General features: G+C 44.1%; 3 protein-coding genes across 3 annotated transcripts; all 3 read left to right on the plus strand.

The window, feature by feature from the left end:
- The first annotated feature begins 1837 nt into the window (after positions 1–1837).
- On the plus strand, positions 1838–3857 carry LOC142945903 (uncharacterized). The gene is made up of 6 exons (XM_076086840.1): positions 1838–1880; positions 1954–2298; positions 2935–3276; positions 3358–3483; positions 3566–3609; positions 3738–3857. The coding sequence occupies exons 1-6, from the start codon at positions 1838–1840 to the stop codon at positions 3855–3857; spliced, it is 1020 nt and encodes a 339-aa protein (XP_075942955.1).
- Positions 3858–6092: 2235 nt separating this feature from the next.
- Positions 6093–8146, plus strand: LOC142945905 (uncharacterized). The gene is made up of 5 exons (XM_076086842.1): positions 6093–6147; positions 6278–6982; positions 7213–7338; positions 7426–7469; positions 8027–8146. The coding sequence occupies exons 1-5, from the start codon at positions 6093–6095 to the stop codon at positions 8144–8146; spliced, it is 1050 nt and encodes a 349-aa protein (XP_075942957.1).
- A 5804-nt stretch (positions 8147–13950) lies between these two features.
- LOC142945904 (uncharacterized) lies at positions 13951–15568 on the plus strand. The gene is made up of 5 exons (XM_076086841.1): positions 13951–14005; positions 14136–14843; positions 15074–15199; positions 15286–15329; positions 15449–15568. The coding sequence occupies exons 1-5, from the start codon at positions 13951–13953 to the stop codon at positions 15566–15568; spliced, it is 1053 nt and encodes a 350-aa protein (XP_075942956.1).

The raw sequence follows: 15568 nt of genomic DNA on the forward strand, positions 1-15568 counted from the left end.
GATGATTAAAAAGCAAAACTTTCTGCCTGTGAGCCTTACTATATATAAAGGTTTTTTTTTAAACACAAAACTTTCTGGCATGTCATGAGGTGATGTCATCTTCTGTATGTGTTGAGAAGAGATGCGGTGCATCCATTGACTGTATATAAGAGGTGGACGTAGTCACTGTGACATCACCCACAGGTTTGAGCTCAGCATTTGGTCATCGCCATCTTGATTTGTGGCCGTCACCATCTTGGTTTTTTTTAGGCGATCAAAATGTTACAATTAACTTTCATCAACTGAAAACACATTATGAAAGGGTTAAAGTTGTAAGACAAAAACACAGACAACACCGTGGTAGCGACCTGTCGATCACAAGGTATCCATGCCCTAAAGCACACTCTATTAGCTTTAAATTACAACATAATGTACTGAATGAGCATCATGCTGGATTGAAGAAGACTTGAAACTCGAGATTGTGAGAAGTGGAGTCATTTTTACCATAGACTTCTATACACTCAGACGTTTTTTGCAACCAGAGGAGCCGTCCCCTGATGGCCATCAGAAAGAATGCAAGTTCAGGGTACTTCCGCATTCGCTTCACGTTTCAGAACCGAAAGGTTGCCGCCTGGGTGCACCCCTCAACACAACATCCTTTAAACCGGAAGACGGCGTCCTGCACTGCTTGTTTGCCTGGTTCACTTGTTTTGAAGGAGAAGAGATTCAGAATCCGGAGCCAAATGACAAACTTCTTCTGTACTGGTCAATGCTCTACACAGGCGTCAGCAAGTTGCGTTCTCTCAACTCCACCTAACTACAGAATTCACATCTCAATCAAAATAATAATCGGGACACCTGCCATTTTTCTCTGTGTGACAAAACACATTTAAAGGTCTCTACATAGGAGGAATTATCAAATACCTGATCCATTAGATGGTTTGTTACACAGAACCTCTAAGAAGCCGTCATTTGCGACTGTTTGGAAAATGGCACCTTCAAAAAAATACTTGGCAGGTGATTGGATGAACCATATGTCAATCAAACTCTAACCTCTTTAGGAGCTGCCATTTTTGTTTGGAAAGAACAAACAGTCTCTCTGTGTCGTGTCACACACACACCTAAACCACAGCCATAGCTGTCAGTAGCTCCTCCCAGGAAGCTGATTGGTCGGGGTTTTTGCAATTTTTGTCTAGAAATACTGTGCCTGTGCCCCAATGCAACAAGGTCAAAAAGTAATGATTTTTTAAAAACCACAAGAAGCATGCATTTCCAGAAATAGTGTTACAAACTTAAGCGGAACTACTTTCTACTGAAGAAGTAGTCCCTCTGAAAGCTGGGGTCAGTGTTTTGTGAAAACGAGGCTGTGGTTGAAGTTTGTTAATCTTCTAAAATGCACCCGCTTCACTTTATTCAGGTCAGTGCAACCAAGTGTTATAATACAGCTGTTCTTGGATCTGTTACCCTCACACACCTTTTTTTTCCTACCAGCATGTAGGTATGTTTCCTTATGCATGTAGACACACTTTCAGTTCGAGAACTCCTCCTTTCTTCTGGAAAGTATGCATCTAAATTGCAGTTTCCATTTTTGCCTGGCTTACATGTGTGTGTTGCCATTCAATCAACTAACATACATTCTGTTGACACAGATGTCAAAACAGGCCAAGGTTTGATTCGATTTTTTTGCCTCAATGTCATCCAGCCAACCATATTCTGCAAGGTGAGGATGACGAACCAATCAGACGTGTAGGATGTGGCAGAATGTAGGACAAGTGATGAATTTGTTGTCTGCTATTGCTTCAGTCAGAACTGCTGTGGAGAAGAAGCCGTACTTCTGAGGACAGACAGTGCTGACAAGATGATGCTGCACTTTGTGAATGTTTTCCTGCTCTGGTCTTTGAGTAAGTAAGAAAAATCCTTTTCATGAGTGCCGGCAAACACAGAGCTGACCACATCTCCGTCTATATATTTCAGGTGCTGCACAGCTAAGCGACATCTCTCAGCCTGTTGCGTTCCAAGCAGTGAAGCTCGGAGACTCGGCGACCATTGAATGTCACATAAAGAGTGAACTGAAAAAAAGAGTGTGGTACAGATTCACTCCAGGCGAGGGTCTACAGCTTGTGGCGGCATTCAATTATTTCTACAACTACACTGTATTTGCTGATGAATCTCATTTCCGTTATTCAATCAAGTTTGACAGAATCAACAGTCACCTGAGCATATCTGCAACAACATGGGAAGACGCTGGAACATACTTCTGCGGAGTCTTGCAGTTCAAAGACATTCAATTTGGATCAGGAACCTTTTTGATGCTGAAAGGTATTCATTCTCTGTATTCCAGTTAACGCAGCTTAAATGCTCACGGTAATGTGAACATAATGCTAGTTGTAAGAGCCATTTTGTATTCTTAACAGTTTTTGTGTTTTATGTTTATTGCAAAAGTATGTGTGTTATGCCCTTTAGAATGTTTACTATATAATAGAGTTAAAAGATTGGTCATGTTGTAAAATGTGCTTCAAATGTGTGTTTTTGCCCTTTGAAGATAAAGGCTTCTCTATTCTGTCCTGCTACTGGATAATTATTGGTTGACTCCTTTAAATGAGTTTTCAGTGTAAGTTAGGCTTTGATGGAGCAGGATGTGGAGCAACAATTTTTCTGACCGCAGATTATAGACTTTTTAGTTATAGCCAGCATAAGGTCAATGTTTTAGTACTCCAGTTATTACTAAGGATCTTGTTTATTTTTTAAATGGAATAAAACTACTTTTAACTAAGAGCTACGAGCCTCATCTTTGGACAGCTAGCAAGAAAAGTTTAGCCTGCAAGAGCACGTAAGTTGGACATGGTAGTCTACGCGAGTCAGAACCCTTTACATCCTGCAAGAAGTGGCCAAGAAGGACGGTAAAATAAGCTGCCACTACACTAGTGATCAAAATTCTTTGATTTCTTCACCAAGGTGCAAATGTGATGAGTGACTCTGAAGTTCAGCAGCCAGAGTCTAAATCAGTCCAGCCAGGAGGCTCTGTGACTCTGAACTGTACAGTTCACACTGGGACCTGTGATGGACAACACAGTGTTTACTGGTTCAAAGACTCTGAAGAATCTCATCCAGGACTCATTTACACTGATGGAGGCAGGAATGATCAGTGTGAGAGGAAACCCAACACACAAACACACACCTGTGTCTACAACCTGCCGATGAAGAGCCTGAATCCGTCTCATGCTGGGACCTACTACTGTGCTGTTGCCTCGTGTGGACACATACTGTTTGGAGACGGGACCAAGCTGGACTTTGAGGGTGAGTGACTTGTTTAGCCGAGGTTGTTTTGTCTCATTGGTGCTTAAAAGCGACATGTTTCTGCTGTCTGTCTCTCTGCAGATGAGCTGGACTCTCTTGTCTCCGTGTATCTCTTGAGTGGAGCTTTTACGTTCATCACCATCCTGAGTGTTTTACTGGCTCTCTCAGTGTGCATGATGAACAAGAGAAACAGCTGCCAAAGCACAGGTAACTATGCTGTTTGTAACTGGCAGCTTGTGTTCACTGAATTTAGCTTTTGAATAAAAAAGATTTTCTGTTTTACAACCAGAGTCTCACGCAGGATTCCCAGCTCCCTCCACAGCAAACGCACAGGTGAATAAAAATGTAATTAAATTAACTGATGAATTACCATTCAGACACCTTTTTTTCATTGACAATGCATTGTTTCCTGGATATTGTTTAATCTAATAATGATCAAATTATATATGATTTGTTCCCAGGGTTACCAAAACGCAGAGATCCTGTATTATGCGTCTTTAAGTGTCGACCTGCACAACGGATCAAGAAGACAGAGGGATCAGACCTGGAGTGAATGTGTGTACTACAACGTGAAGCAGTAGAACTGGACTTTTGAACAAGACAGGAGATTTATATCTAAGTTGGAAATCAATAGGATTTTATATCGTCTTCGTAGTCTGCAGCCAATATTAAATCTTTCTATTGTTCGCTAATGTGAATATTTAGGATACTCATGTGTTGTCTGTGTGGTCTGAAGAAGGTTATCTTTTGTATCTAGATTCTTTTTCATAAATAAATGTTTTTTATATCTTAACCAGTATATTTAGAAGCTCAGATTCACCGACCCTGTAAAAGTCACTCAAATGCTTCTAGCTTTAAGATCATCTCATACTTCATGTGTTCATCCTCATTGTTGTTTTCTATAACCTAATCACATGTGGGTTTTTATATGTCAAATTCATGTCATCAATGATAAAAAATAAACATATTTGAAATTTGCAGCATTTTGAGCTTGAAACTATTTCTGTGCACATGATGATTAAGGGGCTTCTTCAAACATGTATAACAGAGAATGTGGTTGACCTCACCCACACCAACAAGTTGTGAAACTTAATTGTTCCGGCACAAGAAGGTGTTTCTTTTATTGACCTAAAAGCTCAGACTGTGTTACTGTCAGAGTCCTGTATGATCCCATAGTTCACCTTGACCATAGATCTGCAGTGGCCTCACAACAGCCCTGTTCTCATTCAACTGTCAAGTGAATTTTAAATGTACTTTTGAAATGGCGCATATAACAAATGCGAATTAGGTGGATTTCCATCAACTGGTTTGGAGCGATAATCTAGGCTGTGTAGTTTTGTCAACTTGCCAAAAATTAAGAGAAGTCCTCATGAATTAGTTTCAATTGGGCAAGTTTGAATTGTCCTTCATGTCGGCTGGTGTTGGACATGTTTCATGTTGTTTGGTGACAAAAGCAATATACTGTACATCCATAAAGACGCTGACAGAAGAAACAGCTGATCAGTCATGTGAGTTAATGTTCGTGATGTCTGAATGTATTTGACAAAGGCGTTTCCATATCTATGTCAGTTTACAGTAAAAGAGCTGCTGCCTCTCTAAACGCTGGAGTCATCACATCATGAAAAACTCTCTTGTTCAGTGCTTGTGCAAATATATTTGGGTATCTGAAGTATGAAATAAGACATCCAGTCAGTTCTTTGTGGGCCGTCTAGATCACAAAACATGTGATTCAACAAGCCATTCAGATTTGGCTCCACTTCCACATGCAGGTTCCTCAGAATAAACCGCCCCCCCCATCAGAGTATCTCCACCCACGGCTTGAGAACTACCTTTACAACAGTGCTGCATATGTACCTCATGAGCCAATCAGAGCAGACTGGGCTTTACAGGAGGGGGACTTAAAGGTACAGTGCGTGGCATTTCAGGGGATCTATTAGCAGAAATGGAATATGATGATTATGACTATGTTTTTATTAATGTCTTTATTAGTCTAACACGATGTAAAGTTATTAGTTTTGGTAGCATTACATGCGAATCAATAAAAAATACATATTTAAATCTGGTTCCAACGAGCAGACTCAACAGTGTTTTTGTCTGAACAGGAGGCGCATACAGAATATATTTGTTCCTTCTCACCATCTCTGGGATTCCTCCTCCACATTTTCACTTTTTTTTCTTGCACCACATTTCACTCAGCTGTCTAGGTATATTTACATCGATGTTCTGACCCTCCTCTTCCTGCCCACAGTTTGCCAGGTGGAGCGATACACACTTAAGGTCATACAGAGAGGCCTGATTGACATTATATTTTAATTATTTGTGCAGCCTTAGATGAATACATTTTTTATTATGATTAATATTAAGAAAATAATCCTCTTTAATGTAGCACACAGTACAGTGTTATGTCTCCCTACTGCAGCTTGAAAAGAGAGCTGAGTATATCAGTATAGTATCAAGTATGGATGCTTGGATTGAACTGCTCAAAATACTGTTTGTTACCTTTCTATTAAACACAGTGATTATAACTGCACTGTCACGTCACAGATGTGTTTGTATATGATACAAATTTCTAGTGATTTAAACCGTCATGTTCCTCATATATCTTGAAATATGTGAACCTGTTCCTCAAACAGGTTCACATATTTGACTCTATAGGTTTGACTCACAGATTTGACTCTATAGGTGGCAGTGAGCATGTGATCAAGTTTCCTAAATAGGATGTCGTGTCACTTTTTGCTGGCCAATCAAACAGTCTTCTGAGTGAAACGTGTAGAAGGATCTAGATTGTTCTCATTCAACACAAGAATTTGAACACGATGACATCTCCAAAGTTTGTCTTCTATCTGACATGTTTGTTCTTGTGGAAAATGGGTGAGTTGTGTTTTTTGTGATTGCAGTTTGGATCTTTTAAAGTGTGTGAACACTCCTCGTGGCATTGCTTCTGATGTGTTGATTCATGTTATCATGAAGTGTATTTGCTTCGTCTCTCCTATCACTACAGTTCAGACGACCGATCTGAATTTCTCCTCGTCTGTTCATCAAAAGAATAGTTTTCTATCAGTTCAAACTGGGGAAAACTTGACGTTGCAATGTTTCTATGAAGACCTTTTTGCAGTAAGGCTTTACTGGTATAAACAGATTATTGGACAGAAACCAAGTCTCATCTCTACCTCCTACAAGTACGACACAAAAGCAACTTTTCATGATGAATTCAAGAATCCACGCTTCACATTGGACGCTGCAGTCGGTAAATATCAGTTGAGGATAACAGATCTGCAAATTTCGGACTCAGCTACTTACTACTGTGCAAGTAGCTATACAGTCGACTTGGATTTCAAGGAGGGCACTACTGTCAGTGTAAAAGGTTCAGGTTTGAACGTCCCAACTTTGGTCCATCAGTCAGCATCTGACACCATCCAGCCAGGAGGCTCTGTGACTCTGAACTGTACAGTTCACACTGGGACCTGTGATGGACAACACAGTGTTTACTGGTTCAAAGACTCTGAAGAATCTCATCCAGGACTCATTTACACTGATGGAGGCAGGAATGATCAGTGTGAGAGGAAACCCAACACACAAACACACACCTGTGTCTACAACCTGCCGATGAAGAGCCTGAATCCGTCTCATGCTGGGACCTACTACTGTGCTGTTGCCTCGTGTGGACACATACTGTTTGGAGACGGGACCAAGCTGGACTTTGAGGGTGAGTGACTTCAGAGGTTTTATTATTTATTCATATTCATATAGTTAGTATGTTACTTCCACAGGCAATATAAAATATATGTAAAAATATATATTGTCTTATTGTAAGTAATCAACTCGGGAAGATTCATGTTGATATATCTATTAGTTAACTTTTCATCCTATTCACCTGTTGTGTCTCCTCTTAAGACTTCAGCTCTGTAATGTCTCCTGGTGTCTGTCTCTCTACAGATGAGGAGGACTCTCTTGTCTTGGTGTATTTCTTGAGTGGAGCTTTAGCATTCACTATCATCCTGAGTGTCTTACTGGTGTTCTTACTCTGCATGATGAACAAGAGAAACCACTGTGAATGTACAGGTACTGTAACTACTATTCTTTCTGGCTGACAGTGTGTGCTCACTTAACACGGTTTTATAGTGCGGGGCACTTTTTATTCTTTTACAGAGTCTCATGCAAGATGTTCAGCTCCCACCACAACAAATGCAGAGGTATTTTTTGTGCAGATTATCTACTGATTTACCATTCAATCATTCAGGCACAGCAATGCTTCTGGACACCGTTTTTATATGTCTCTCAAGTACAATATTGTGGTTTATATTTTGTTACCAGGGTGAAAGAAATGAAGAAAACATCCATTACGCGGTTGTAAGGGAACACAAGGTCAACAGATCTAGAAGACAAAAGAACATCACAGAGACTGAATGCACGTACTCAAGTATAAAGCAGTAGAAGTCTACATGCTTCTAAGTGTTTCCAAGCAAGCCCATGAGACACAGAAGTTGTCTTATCATTATGTCTTTCTTGTGACTATGAGTTGAAGCAGCCAGTGTTACTCCTTTCATAAAAGATGTGTTGATTCAAACTGTTACTTTAGGGCTTTGGTTTGCGTTGGCTTGGACTGAATTAACTGTATTGAATGGGAAAAAGTTAAATTAAATTAACTGATGAATTACCATTCAGACACGTTTTTCAAATTGGACGATGCATTGTTTCCTAGATATTGTTTAATCTACTGATGATCAAATTATATATGATCTGTTACCAGGGTTACCAACATGCAGAAATCCTGTATTATGCGTCTTTAAGTGTCGACCTGCATAACGGATCAGGAAGACAGAGGGATCAGACCTGGAGTGAATGTGTGTACTACAGCGTGAAGCAGTAGAACTGGACATATTATATTTTTACTTTTGAGCAAGACAGTGTTTTCTCTTTTAAAGTGAAATGGAGATTTATATCTGAGTTGGAAATAAACAGGATTTTATATCGTCTTCGTAGTCTGCAGCCAATATTAAATCTTTCTATCCATCGCTAATGTGCATATTTAGGATACTCAATTGTTGTCTATGTGTTCTGAAGAAGGTTATCTTTAAACCATGTATCTTGTTCATTCTTACAAATAAATGTTTTTTATGTCTTAACCAGTATATTTAGAAGCTCAGATTCACCAACCCTGTAAAAGTCACTCAAATGCTTCTAGCTTTAAGATCAACTCATACTTTTTGTGTTCATCGTCATTGTTGTTTTCTATAACCTAATCACATGTGGGTTTTTGTATGTGAAATTCATTTCATCAAAGATAAAAAATAAACATATTTGAAATTTGGAGCACTTTGAGCTTGAAACAATTTCCGTTGCTGCGTTGCTGCGTTGCTGCGTTGCTGCGTTGCTGCATTCCGTTGTTGCGTTCCGTTGCTGCGTTCAGTTGCTGCGTTCAGTTGCTGCGTTGTTGCACTGCATTGCTGCATTCTGTTGTTGCGTTGCGTTCCGTTGTTGCGTTGCGTTCCGTTGTTGCTTGCTGTGATCCATCGATTCGTTGTTGCTTGCTGCATTGCTGCGTTGCGTTCCGTTGCCGCTTTCCGTTCCGTTGCCGCTTAGGGAGGGGGACAGAGGAAAGAAGACCTGGCAACCCGGTGCCTGGGTATAGGCAGAAGAAGGGTGGTGTAAGGGGACAGCGAAGGGACAGACGAGTGAATCCGGCCAGGAGGTGGGATGGAATACTGTGGAAATTGAAGGGAGGAAGCGAGAGTCGGCATCTCGTTGCCGCTATGGAAAGTTGAGTTTTCCTGAGGTAGTGGAGGGGGATGAGAGGTGACGCGCTGCAACCTGGCAACCCGGAACTTTGTGGGTTGGAGGGCGGAGCTTGGGGGTGCTTGGTGGCGTCACGGTCGTTGACGTTACGCCGGTGTGTTTTGGATGTAGGTACGTTTGTGTGTGTTTTTTTTTTTAGCCTGACTTTAGGAAAGTTGTGAGGAGTTGGCACGGTTTTGCTTTGTTGCTTCGATGCTCTTAGCAGGCGGACTATGGTCAAGTTGGAGATCTCAGCTGGTGCGTCTTCGATGGGGGCCCTGCTGGAGCGCAGAGGGGTGGCGGCGTTTTTGAGCGCAGCATGCCAGGTAGCCGGAGTCGTCGGAGGCTCGTTCCCGAGCTGGGTCTGGAGCGAGCGAAGAAGGAGAGAGCTGGATTTACATTTCCGTTGTCTACGTCTGGAGGTGGCAGGTCTCCCTTTGCCACCGAGATATTGATACCGTTATTGGAGGATGGCCGTGGGTCTGAATCTTCGTATTGTCGGCTTCTGGTGGGTGGATCCAGCTGGGCGGCGTGGTGGAGATCGGCGGGTTTGGCTGCGTTGAGCTGCCTGGACCCTCTCGATGGCGGTTAGCGGCGTCTCGTGGGTGGCAGGTCGAGTGCTTCCCTGGGCTGTACGGGTGGCCTCTGGGGAGGCGAACTGGTCGTCATCGTCGGATGGCCTGATGGACGGCAGGTCCATGTTTTAGGCGAGGTAAGGTTTTTGTTTTTGTTTTCTCTGTGTGGTGTTCCGGTTGCGAGTGCGGAAAACGCGAGCGAGCCGAGGCTTAGAGTGGGTAGGTATTTATAGGAGTGTGGCCGGAAGCGGGGGTGTGGCTGAGGCGTGGCCCTGCTCCTGAAATTCAGCTAAGTTTTATCTCCAATTATTGTGTTAATAATGGTATTTCAGCTGATAACTATGATAATGACTTCATGCGCCTACGGGTTGCGGTGAGCAAGGCTCTGACTGTGGTTTGTGCTTATGCACCAAACAGCAGTTCGGAGTATCCGGCCTTCTTGGAGTCGGTGGGAGGGGTCCTGGAAAGGGCGCCACCTACCGACTCCATAGTTCTCCTGGGGGACTTCAACGCTCATGTGGGCAATGACGGAGAAACCTGGCGGGGGGTGATTGGGAGGAACGGCTTGCCCGATCTGAACCCGAATGGTGTCTCGTTATAGGACTTCTGTGCTTGCCACGGTTTGGCCATAACGAACACCATGTTCGAACATAAGGTGGCTCATAAGTGTACCTGGTACCAGAACACCTTAGGCCAGAGATCAATGATCGACTTTGTAATCGTATCATTTGATTTGCGGCCGTATGTCTTGGACACTCGGGTGAAGAGAGGAGCAGAGCTGTCAACTGATCACCACCTGGTGGTGAGTTGGATCAGATGGCGGGGTAACCGGTTGGAAAGACCCGGCAAGCCCATACGTGTCGTGAGGGTGAACTGGGAACGTCTGGCGGTGGACCCTGTCCGGGAGGTCTTTAACTCCCACCTCTGGAAGAACTTCTCACACATCCTGAGGGAGGTTGGGGACATGGAATCCGAATGGACCATGTTCAAAGCCTCTATTGTGGACGTGGCCGGTAGGAGCTGTGGCCGGAAGGTCATCGGTGCCTGTCGTGGCGGCAACCCGAGAACCCGGTAGTGGACACCGGAGGTGAGGGAAGCCGTCAAGCTGAAGAAGGAGACCTTCAAGGCCTGGTTGGCCTAGGGGTCTCCTGAAGCAGCTGACAGGTACCGGCAGGCCAGAAGGGCTGCAGCTGCGGTGGTCACGAATGCTAAAACTCGGGCATGGGAGGAGTTCGGGGAGGCCATGGAGAAGGACTTTCGGTTGGCCTCAAGGAGGTTCTGGCAAACCATCCAACAGCTCAGGAAGGGAAAGCAGGGCTTACCCCAGGCTGTTCTCAGCAGGGGGGGAACTGCTGACACGGATGGGGGACATCGTCGGGCGGTGGAAAGAGCACTTTGAGGAACTCCTAAACCCGATCAACATGTCCTCTGCAGAGGAGGCAGTGCCTGAAGACCTAGGGGGGGGCTCACCCATATCCCTGGCAGAGGCCGCTGAGGTAGTTAAAAAGCTCCTTGGTGGCAAGGCGCCGGGGGTGGATGAGATCTGCTCTGAGATGCTGAAAGCGCTGGACATGGTTGGGCTGTCCTGGCTGACACGCCTCTTCAATGTCGCATGGGGGTCGGGATCAGTGCCCGTGGTAGTTCCCATCTTCAAAAAGGGGGACCGGAGAGTGTGCTCGAATTACCGGGGTATCACACTACTCAACGTCCCGGGGAAGGCTTATGCCAGGGTGCTGGAAAGGAGGCTCCGACCGTTTGTCGAACCTCACATTCAAGAGGAGCAATGCAGATTCCGTCCCTGCCATGGAACAGTGGACCAGCTCTTTACCCTCGCAAGACTACTGGAGGGTTTCTGGGAGTTTGCCCAACCAGTCTACATGTGATCTGTGGACTTGGAGAAGGCTTTCGACCGGGTCCCTTGGGGGTTCTTGTGGGGGGTGCTGCGGGAGTATGGGGTGCCGGACCCGTTACAACGGGCGATCCGGTCTCTGTACGACTGCAGTAGGAGCTGTGTCCGCATTCTCGGCAATAAGTCAGACATGTTCCCGGTGGGTGTTGGCCTCCGCCAGGGCTGCCCTTTGTCACCGGTCCTGTTCGTGACTTTCACGGACAGGATATCTAGGCGCAGCCTGGGGGCAGAGACGTCAGGTTCGGGGGTCTCGGGATCGCCTCTCTGCTGTTTGCAGATGATGTGGTCCTGTTAGCCTCCTCGGATCGTGACCTCCAGCATTCACTGGGGCGGTTTGCAGCCGAGTGTGAAGCGGCGGGGATGAGAGTTAGCGCCTCCAAATCTGAGGCCATGGTGCTCTGCCGGAAACCGGTGGATTGTTCCCTCCAGGTGGGGACGGAGTGCCTAGCTCAAGCGAAGGAGTTCAAGTATCTCGGCGTGTTGTTCACGAGTGAGGGTAAGATGGAGCGGGAGATTGACAGGCGGATCGGTGTGGCTGCAGCAGTAAAGCAGGCACTGCACCGGACCGTCTTGGTGAAGAGGGAGCTGAGCCGGAAGGCAAAGCTCTCAATTTACCAGTCGGTCTACGTTCTTACCCTCACCTATGGTCACGAACTCTGGGTCTTGACCGAAAGGACAAGGTCGCGGCTACAAGTGGCCGAAATGAGTTTCCTCCGTAGGGTGGCCGGGCTCAGCCTTAGAGATAGGGTAAGGAGCTCGGTCATCAGGAGGGAGCTTGGAGTCGAGCCGCTACTCCTTTGCGTCGAAAGGAGTCAGCTGAGGTGGTTCGGGTATCTAATTAGGATGCCTCCTGGATGCCTCCCACTGGAGGTTTTCCAGGCACGTCCAACTGGGAAGAGACCCCGGGGAAGACCCAGAACACGCTGGAGGGATTACATCTCCCAGCTGGCCTGGGAACACCTCGGGATCCCCCAGAATGAGCTGGAACATGTTGCCGGTGAGAGGGAAGTCTGGGTCAGCCTGCTTGGCCTGCTGCCACCGCGACCCGACCCCGGATAAGCGGAGGAAAATGGATGGAACTATGATAATGAATGAAAGATGCCACAAAGCTGTTGGCCAGTTTACAGTAAAAGACCTGCTACCTCTCTAAACGCTGGAGTCAAACTGCAGCTGAAAGACAACACATCATGAAAAACTCTCTTGTTCAGTGCTTGTGCAAATATATTTGGGTATCTGGATTATGAAATAAGACATCCAGTCAGTTCTTTGTGGGCCGTCCAGATCAGAAAACATGTGATTCAACAAGCCATTCAGATTTGGCTCCACTTACACATGCAGGTTCCTCAGAATAAACCACCCCCCATCAGAGTATCTCCACCCACGGCTTGAGAACTACCTTTACAACAGTGCTGCATATGTACCTCATGAGCCAATCAGAGCAGACTGGGCTTTACAGGAGGGGGACTTAAAGGTACAGTGTGTGGCATTTCAGGGGATCTATTAGCAAAAATGGAATATGATGATTATGACAATGATTTTATGAATGTCTTTATTAGTCTAACACTATGTAAAGTTATTAGTATTTTGGTAGCATTACATGCTAATCAATAAAAAATACATATTTATTTTCCTCTTCGTCTTTGAATCCGGTTCCAACGAGCAGACTGAACAGTGTTTTTGTCTGAACAGGGGGCGCATACAGTATATATTTGTTCCTTCTCACCATCTCTGGGATTCCTCCTTCACATTTTCGCTTATTTTTCTTGCACCACATTTCACTCAGCTGTCTAGGTATATTTACATCCATGTTCTGACCCTCCTCTTTCTGTCCACAGTTTGCCAGGTGGAGCGATACACACTTAGGGTCATACAGAGAGGCCTGATAGTTATTTTATTTTGATTGTTCGTGCAGCCTTAGAAGAATACATTTTTTATAATGATTAATATTAAGAAAATAATCCTCTTTAATGTAGCACACAGTACAGTGTTATGTCTCCATACTGCAGCTTGAAAAGAGAGCTGAGTATATCAGTATAGTATCAAGTATGGATGCTTGGATGGAACTGCTCAAAATACTGTTTCGTTACCTTTCTATTAAACACAGTGATTATAACTGCACTGTCACGTCACAGATGTGTTTGTATTTGATTCAAATACAAATTATTTTCCAGTGATTTAAACCGTTATGTTCCTCATATATCTCGAAATATGTGAACCTGTTCCTCAAACAGGTTCACATATTTGACTCTATAGGTTTGACTCACAGATTTGACTCTATAGGTGGCAGTGAGCATGTGATCAAGTTTCCTAAATAGGATGTCGTGTCACTTTTTGCTGGCCAATCAAACAGTCTTGTGAGTGAAACGTGTAGAAGGGATCTAGATTGTTCTCATTCAACACAAGAATTTGAACACGATGACATCTCCAAAGTTTGTCTTCTATCTGACATGTTTGTTCTTGTGGAAAATGGGTGAGTTGTGTTTTTTGTGATTGCAGTTTGGATCTTTTAAAGTGTGTGAACACTCCTCGTGGCATTGCTTCTGTTGTGTTGATTCATGTTATCATGAAGTGTATTTGCTTCGTCTCTCCTATCACTACAGTTCAGACGACCGATCTGAATTTCTCCTCGTCTGTTCATCAAGAGAATAGTTTTCTATCAGTTCAAACTGGGGAAAACTTGACGTTGCAATGTTTCTATGAAGACCTTTTTGCAGTAAAGCTTTACTGGTTTAGACAGATTATTGGACAGAAACCAAGGCACATCTCTACCTCCTACAAGTACGACACAAAAGCAACTTTTCATGATGAATTCAAGAATCCACGCTTCACATTGGACGCTGCAGTCGGTAAATATCACTTGAGGATAACAGATCTGCAAATTTCGGACTCAGCTACTTACTACTGTGCTATAAGTAGCTATACAGTCGACTTGGATTTCAAGGAGAGCACTTTTGTCAGTGTAAAGGGTTCAGGTTTGAACGTCCCAACTTCTGTCCATCAGTCAGCATCTGAGACCATCCAGCCAGGAGGCTCTGTGACTCTGAACTGTACAGTTCACACTGGGACCTGTGATGGACAACACAGTGTTTACTGGTTCAAAGACTCTGAAGCATCTCGTCCAGGACTCATTTACACTGATGGAGGAAGGAATGATCAGTGTGAGAGGAAACCCAACACACAAACACACACCTGTGTCTACAACCTGCCGATGAAGAGCCTGAATCTGTTTCATGCTGGGACCTACTACTGTCCTGTTGCCTCGTGTGGACACATACTGTTTGGAGACGGGACCAAGCTGGACTTTGAGGGTGAGTGACTTCAGAGGTTTTGTTATTTATTCATATTCATATAGTCAGTATGATACTTCCACAGGCAATATGCAATATATGTAAAAATATATATTGTCTTATTGTAAGTAATCAACTCGGGAAGATTCATGTTGATATATCTATTAGTTAACTTTTCACCCTATTCACCTGTTGGTTCTCCTCTTAAGACTTCAGCTCTGTAATGTCTCCTGGTGTCTGTCTCTCTACAGATGAGGAGGACTCTCTTGTCTTGGTGTATTTCTTGAGTGGAGCTTTAGCATTCACTATCATCCTGAGTGTCTTACTGGTTTTCTTACTCTGCATGATGAACAAGAGAAACCGCTGTGAATGTACAGGTACTGTAACTACTATTATTTGTGGCTTATTTGTGTGCTCACTTAACATGGTTTTATAGTGCGGGGCACTTTTTATTCTTTTTCAGAGTCTCATGCAAGATGTTCAGCTCCCACCACAACAAATGCAGAGGTATGTTTTGTGCAGATTAACTACTGTTTTACCATTCAAACATTCAGGCACAGCAATGCTTCTGGACACAATTTTTATGTCTCTCAAGTACAATATTGTGGTTTATATTTTGTTACCAGCGTGAAGGAAATGAAGAAAACATCCATTACGCGGTTGTAAGGGAACACAGGGTCAACAGATCTAGAAGACAAAGGAACATCACAGAGACTGAATGCACGTACTCAAGTATAAAGCAGTAG

The sequence above is a fragment of the Anarhichas minor genome, unplaced genomic scaffold (assembly GCF_050575085.1).
Source record: "Anarhichas minor isolate MPS153535 unplaced genomic scaffold, ASM5057508v1 ptg000009l, whole genome shotgun sequence".
Taxonomy (NCBI): domain Eukaryota; kingdom Metazoa; phylum Chordata; class Actinopteri; order Perciformes; family Anarhichadidae; genus Anarhichas; species Anarhichas minor.

What these genes read in the sequence shown, in the direction of transcription:
- LOC142945903 (XM_076086840.1), top strand. Translation starts at nt 1,838, where the DNA reads ATGATGCTGCACTTTGTGAATGTTTTCCTGCTCTGGTCTTTGA. An exon ending in TTTCCTGCTCTGGTCTTTGA is followed by an intron (nt 1,881 to 1,953) that starts GTAAGTAAGAAA and finishes TATATATTTCAG; the next exon opens with GTGCTGCACAGCTAAGCGAC. An exon ending in AACCTTTTTGATGCTGAAAG is followed by an intron (nt 2,299 to 2,934) that starts GTATTCATTCTC and finishes TTCTTCACCAAG; the next exon opens with GTGCAAATGTGATGAGTGAC.
- LOC142945905 (XM_076086842.1), top strand. Translation starts at nt 6,093, where the DNA reads ATGACATCTCCAAAGTTTGTCTTCTATCTGACATGTTTGTTCTTGTGG. An exon ending in GACCAAGCTGGACTTTGAGG is followed by an intron (nt 6,983 to 7,212) that starts GTGAGTGACTTC and finishes GTCTCTCTACAG; the next exon opens with ATGAGGAGGACTCTCTTGTC. An exon ending in AAACCACTGTGAATGTACAG is followed by an intron (nt 7,339 to 7,425) that starts GTACTGTAACTA and finishes ATTCTTTTACAG; the next exon opens with AGTCTCATGCAAGATGTTCA.
- LOC142945904 (XM_076086841.1), top strand. Translation starts at nt 13,951, where the DNA reads ATGACATCTCCAAAGTTTGTCTTCTATCTGACATGTTTGTTCTTGTGG. An exon ending in GACCAAGCTGGACTTTGAGG is followed by an intron (nt 14,844 to 15,073) that starts GTGAGTGACTTC and finishes GTCTCTCTACAG; the next exon opens with ATGAGGAGGACTCTCTTGTC. An exon ending in CCACCACAACAAATGCAGAG is followed by an intron (nt 15,330 to 15,448) that starts GTATGTTTTGTG and finishes TTTTGTTACCAG; the next exon opens with CGTGAAGGAAATGAAGAAAA.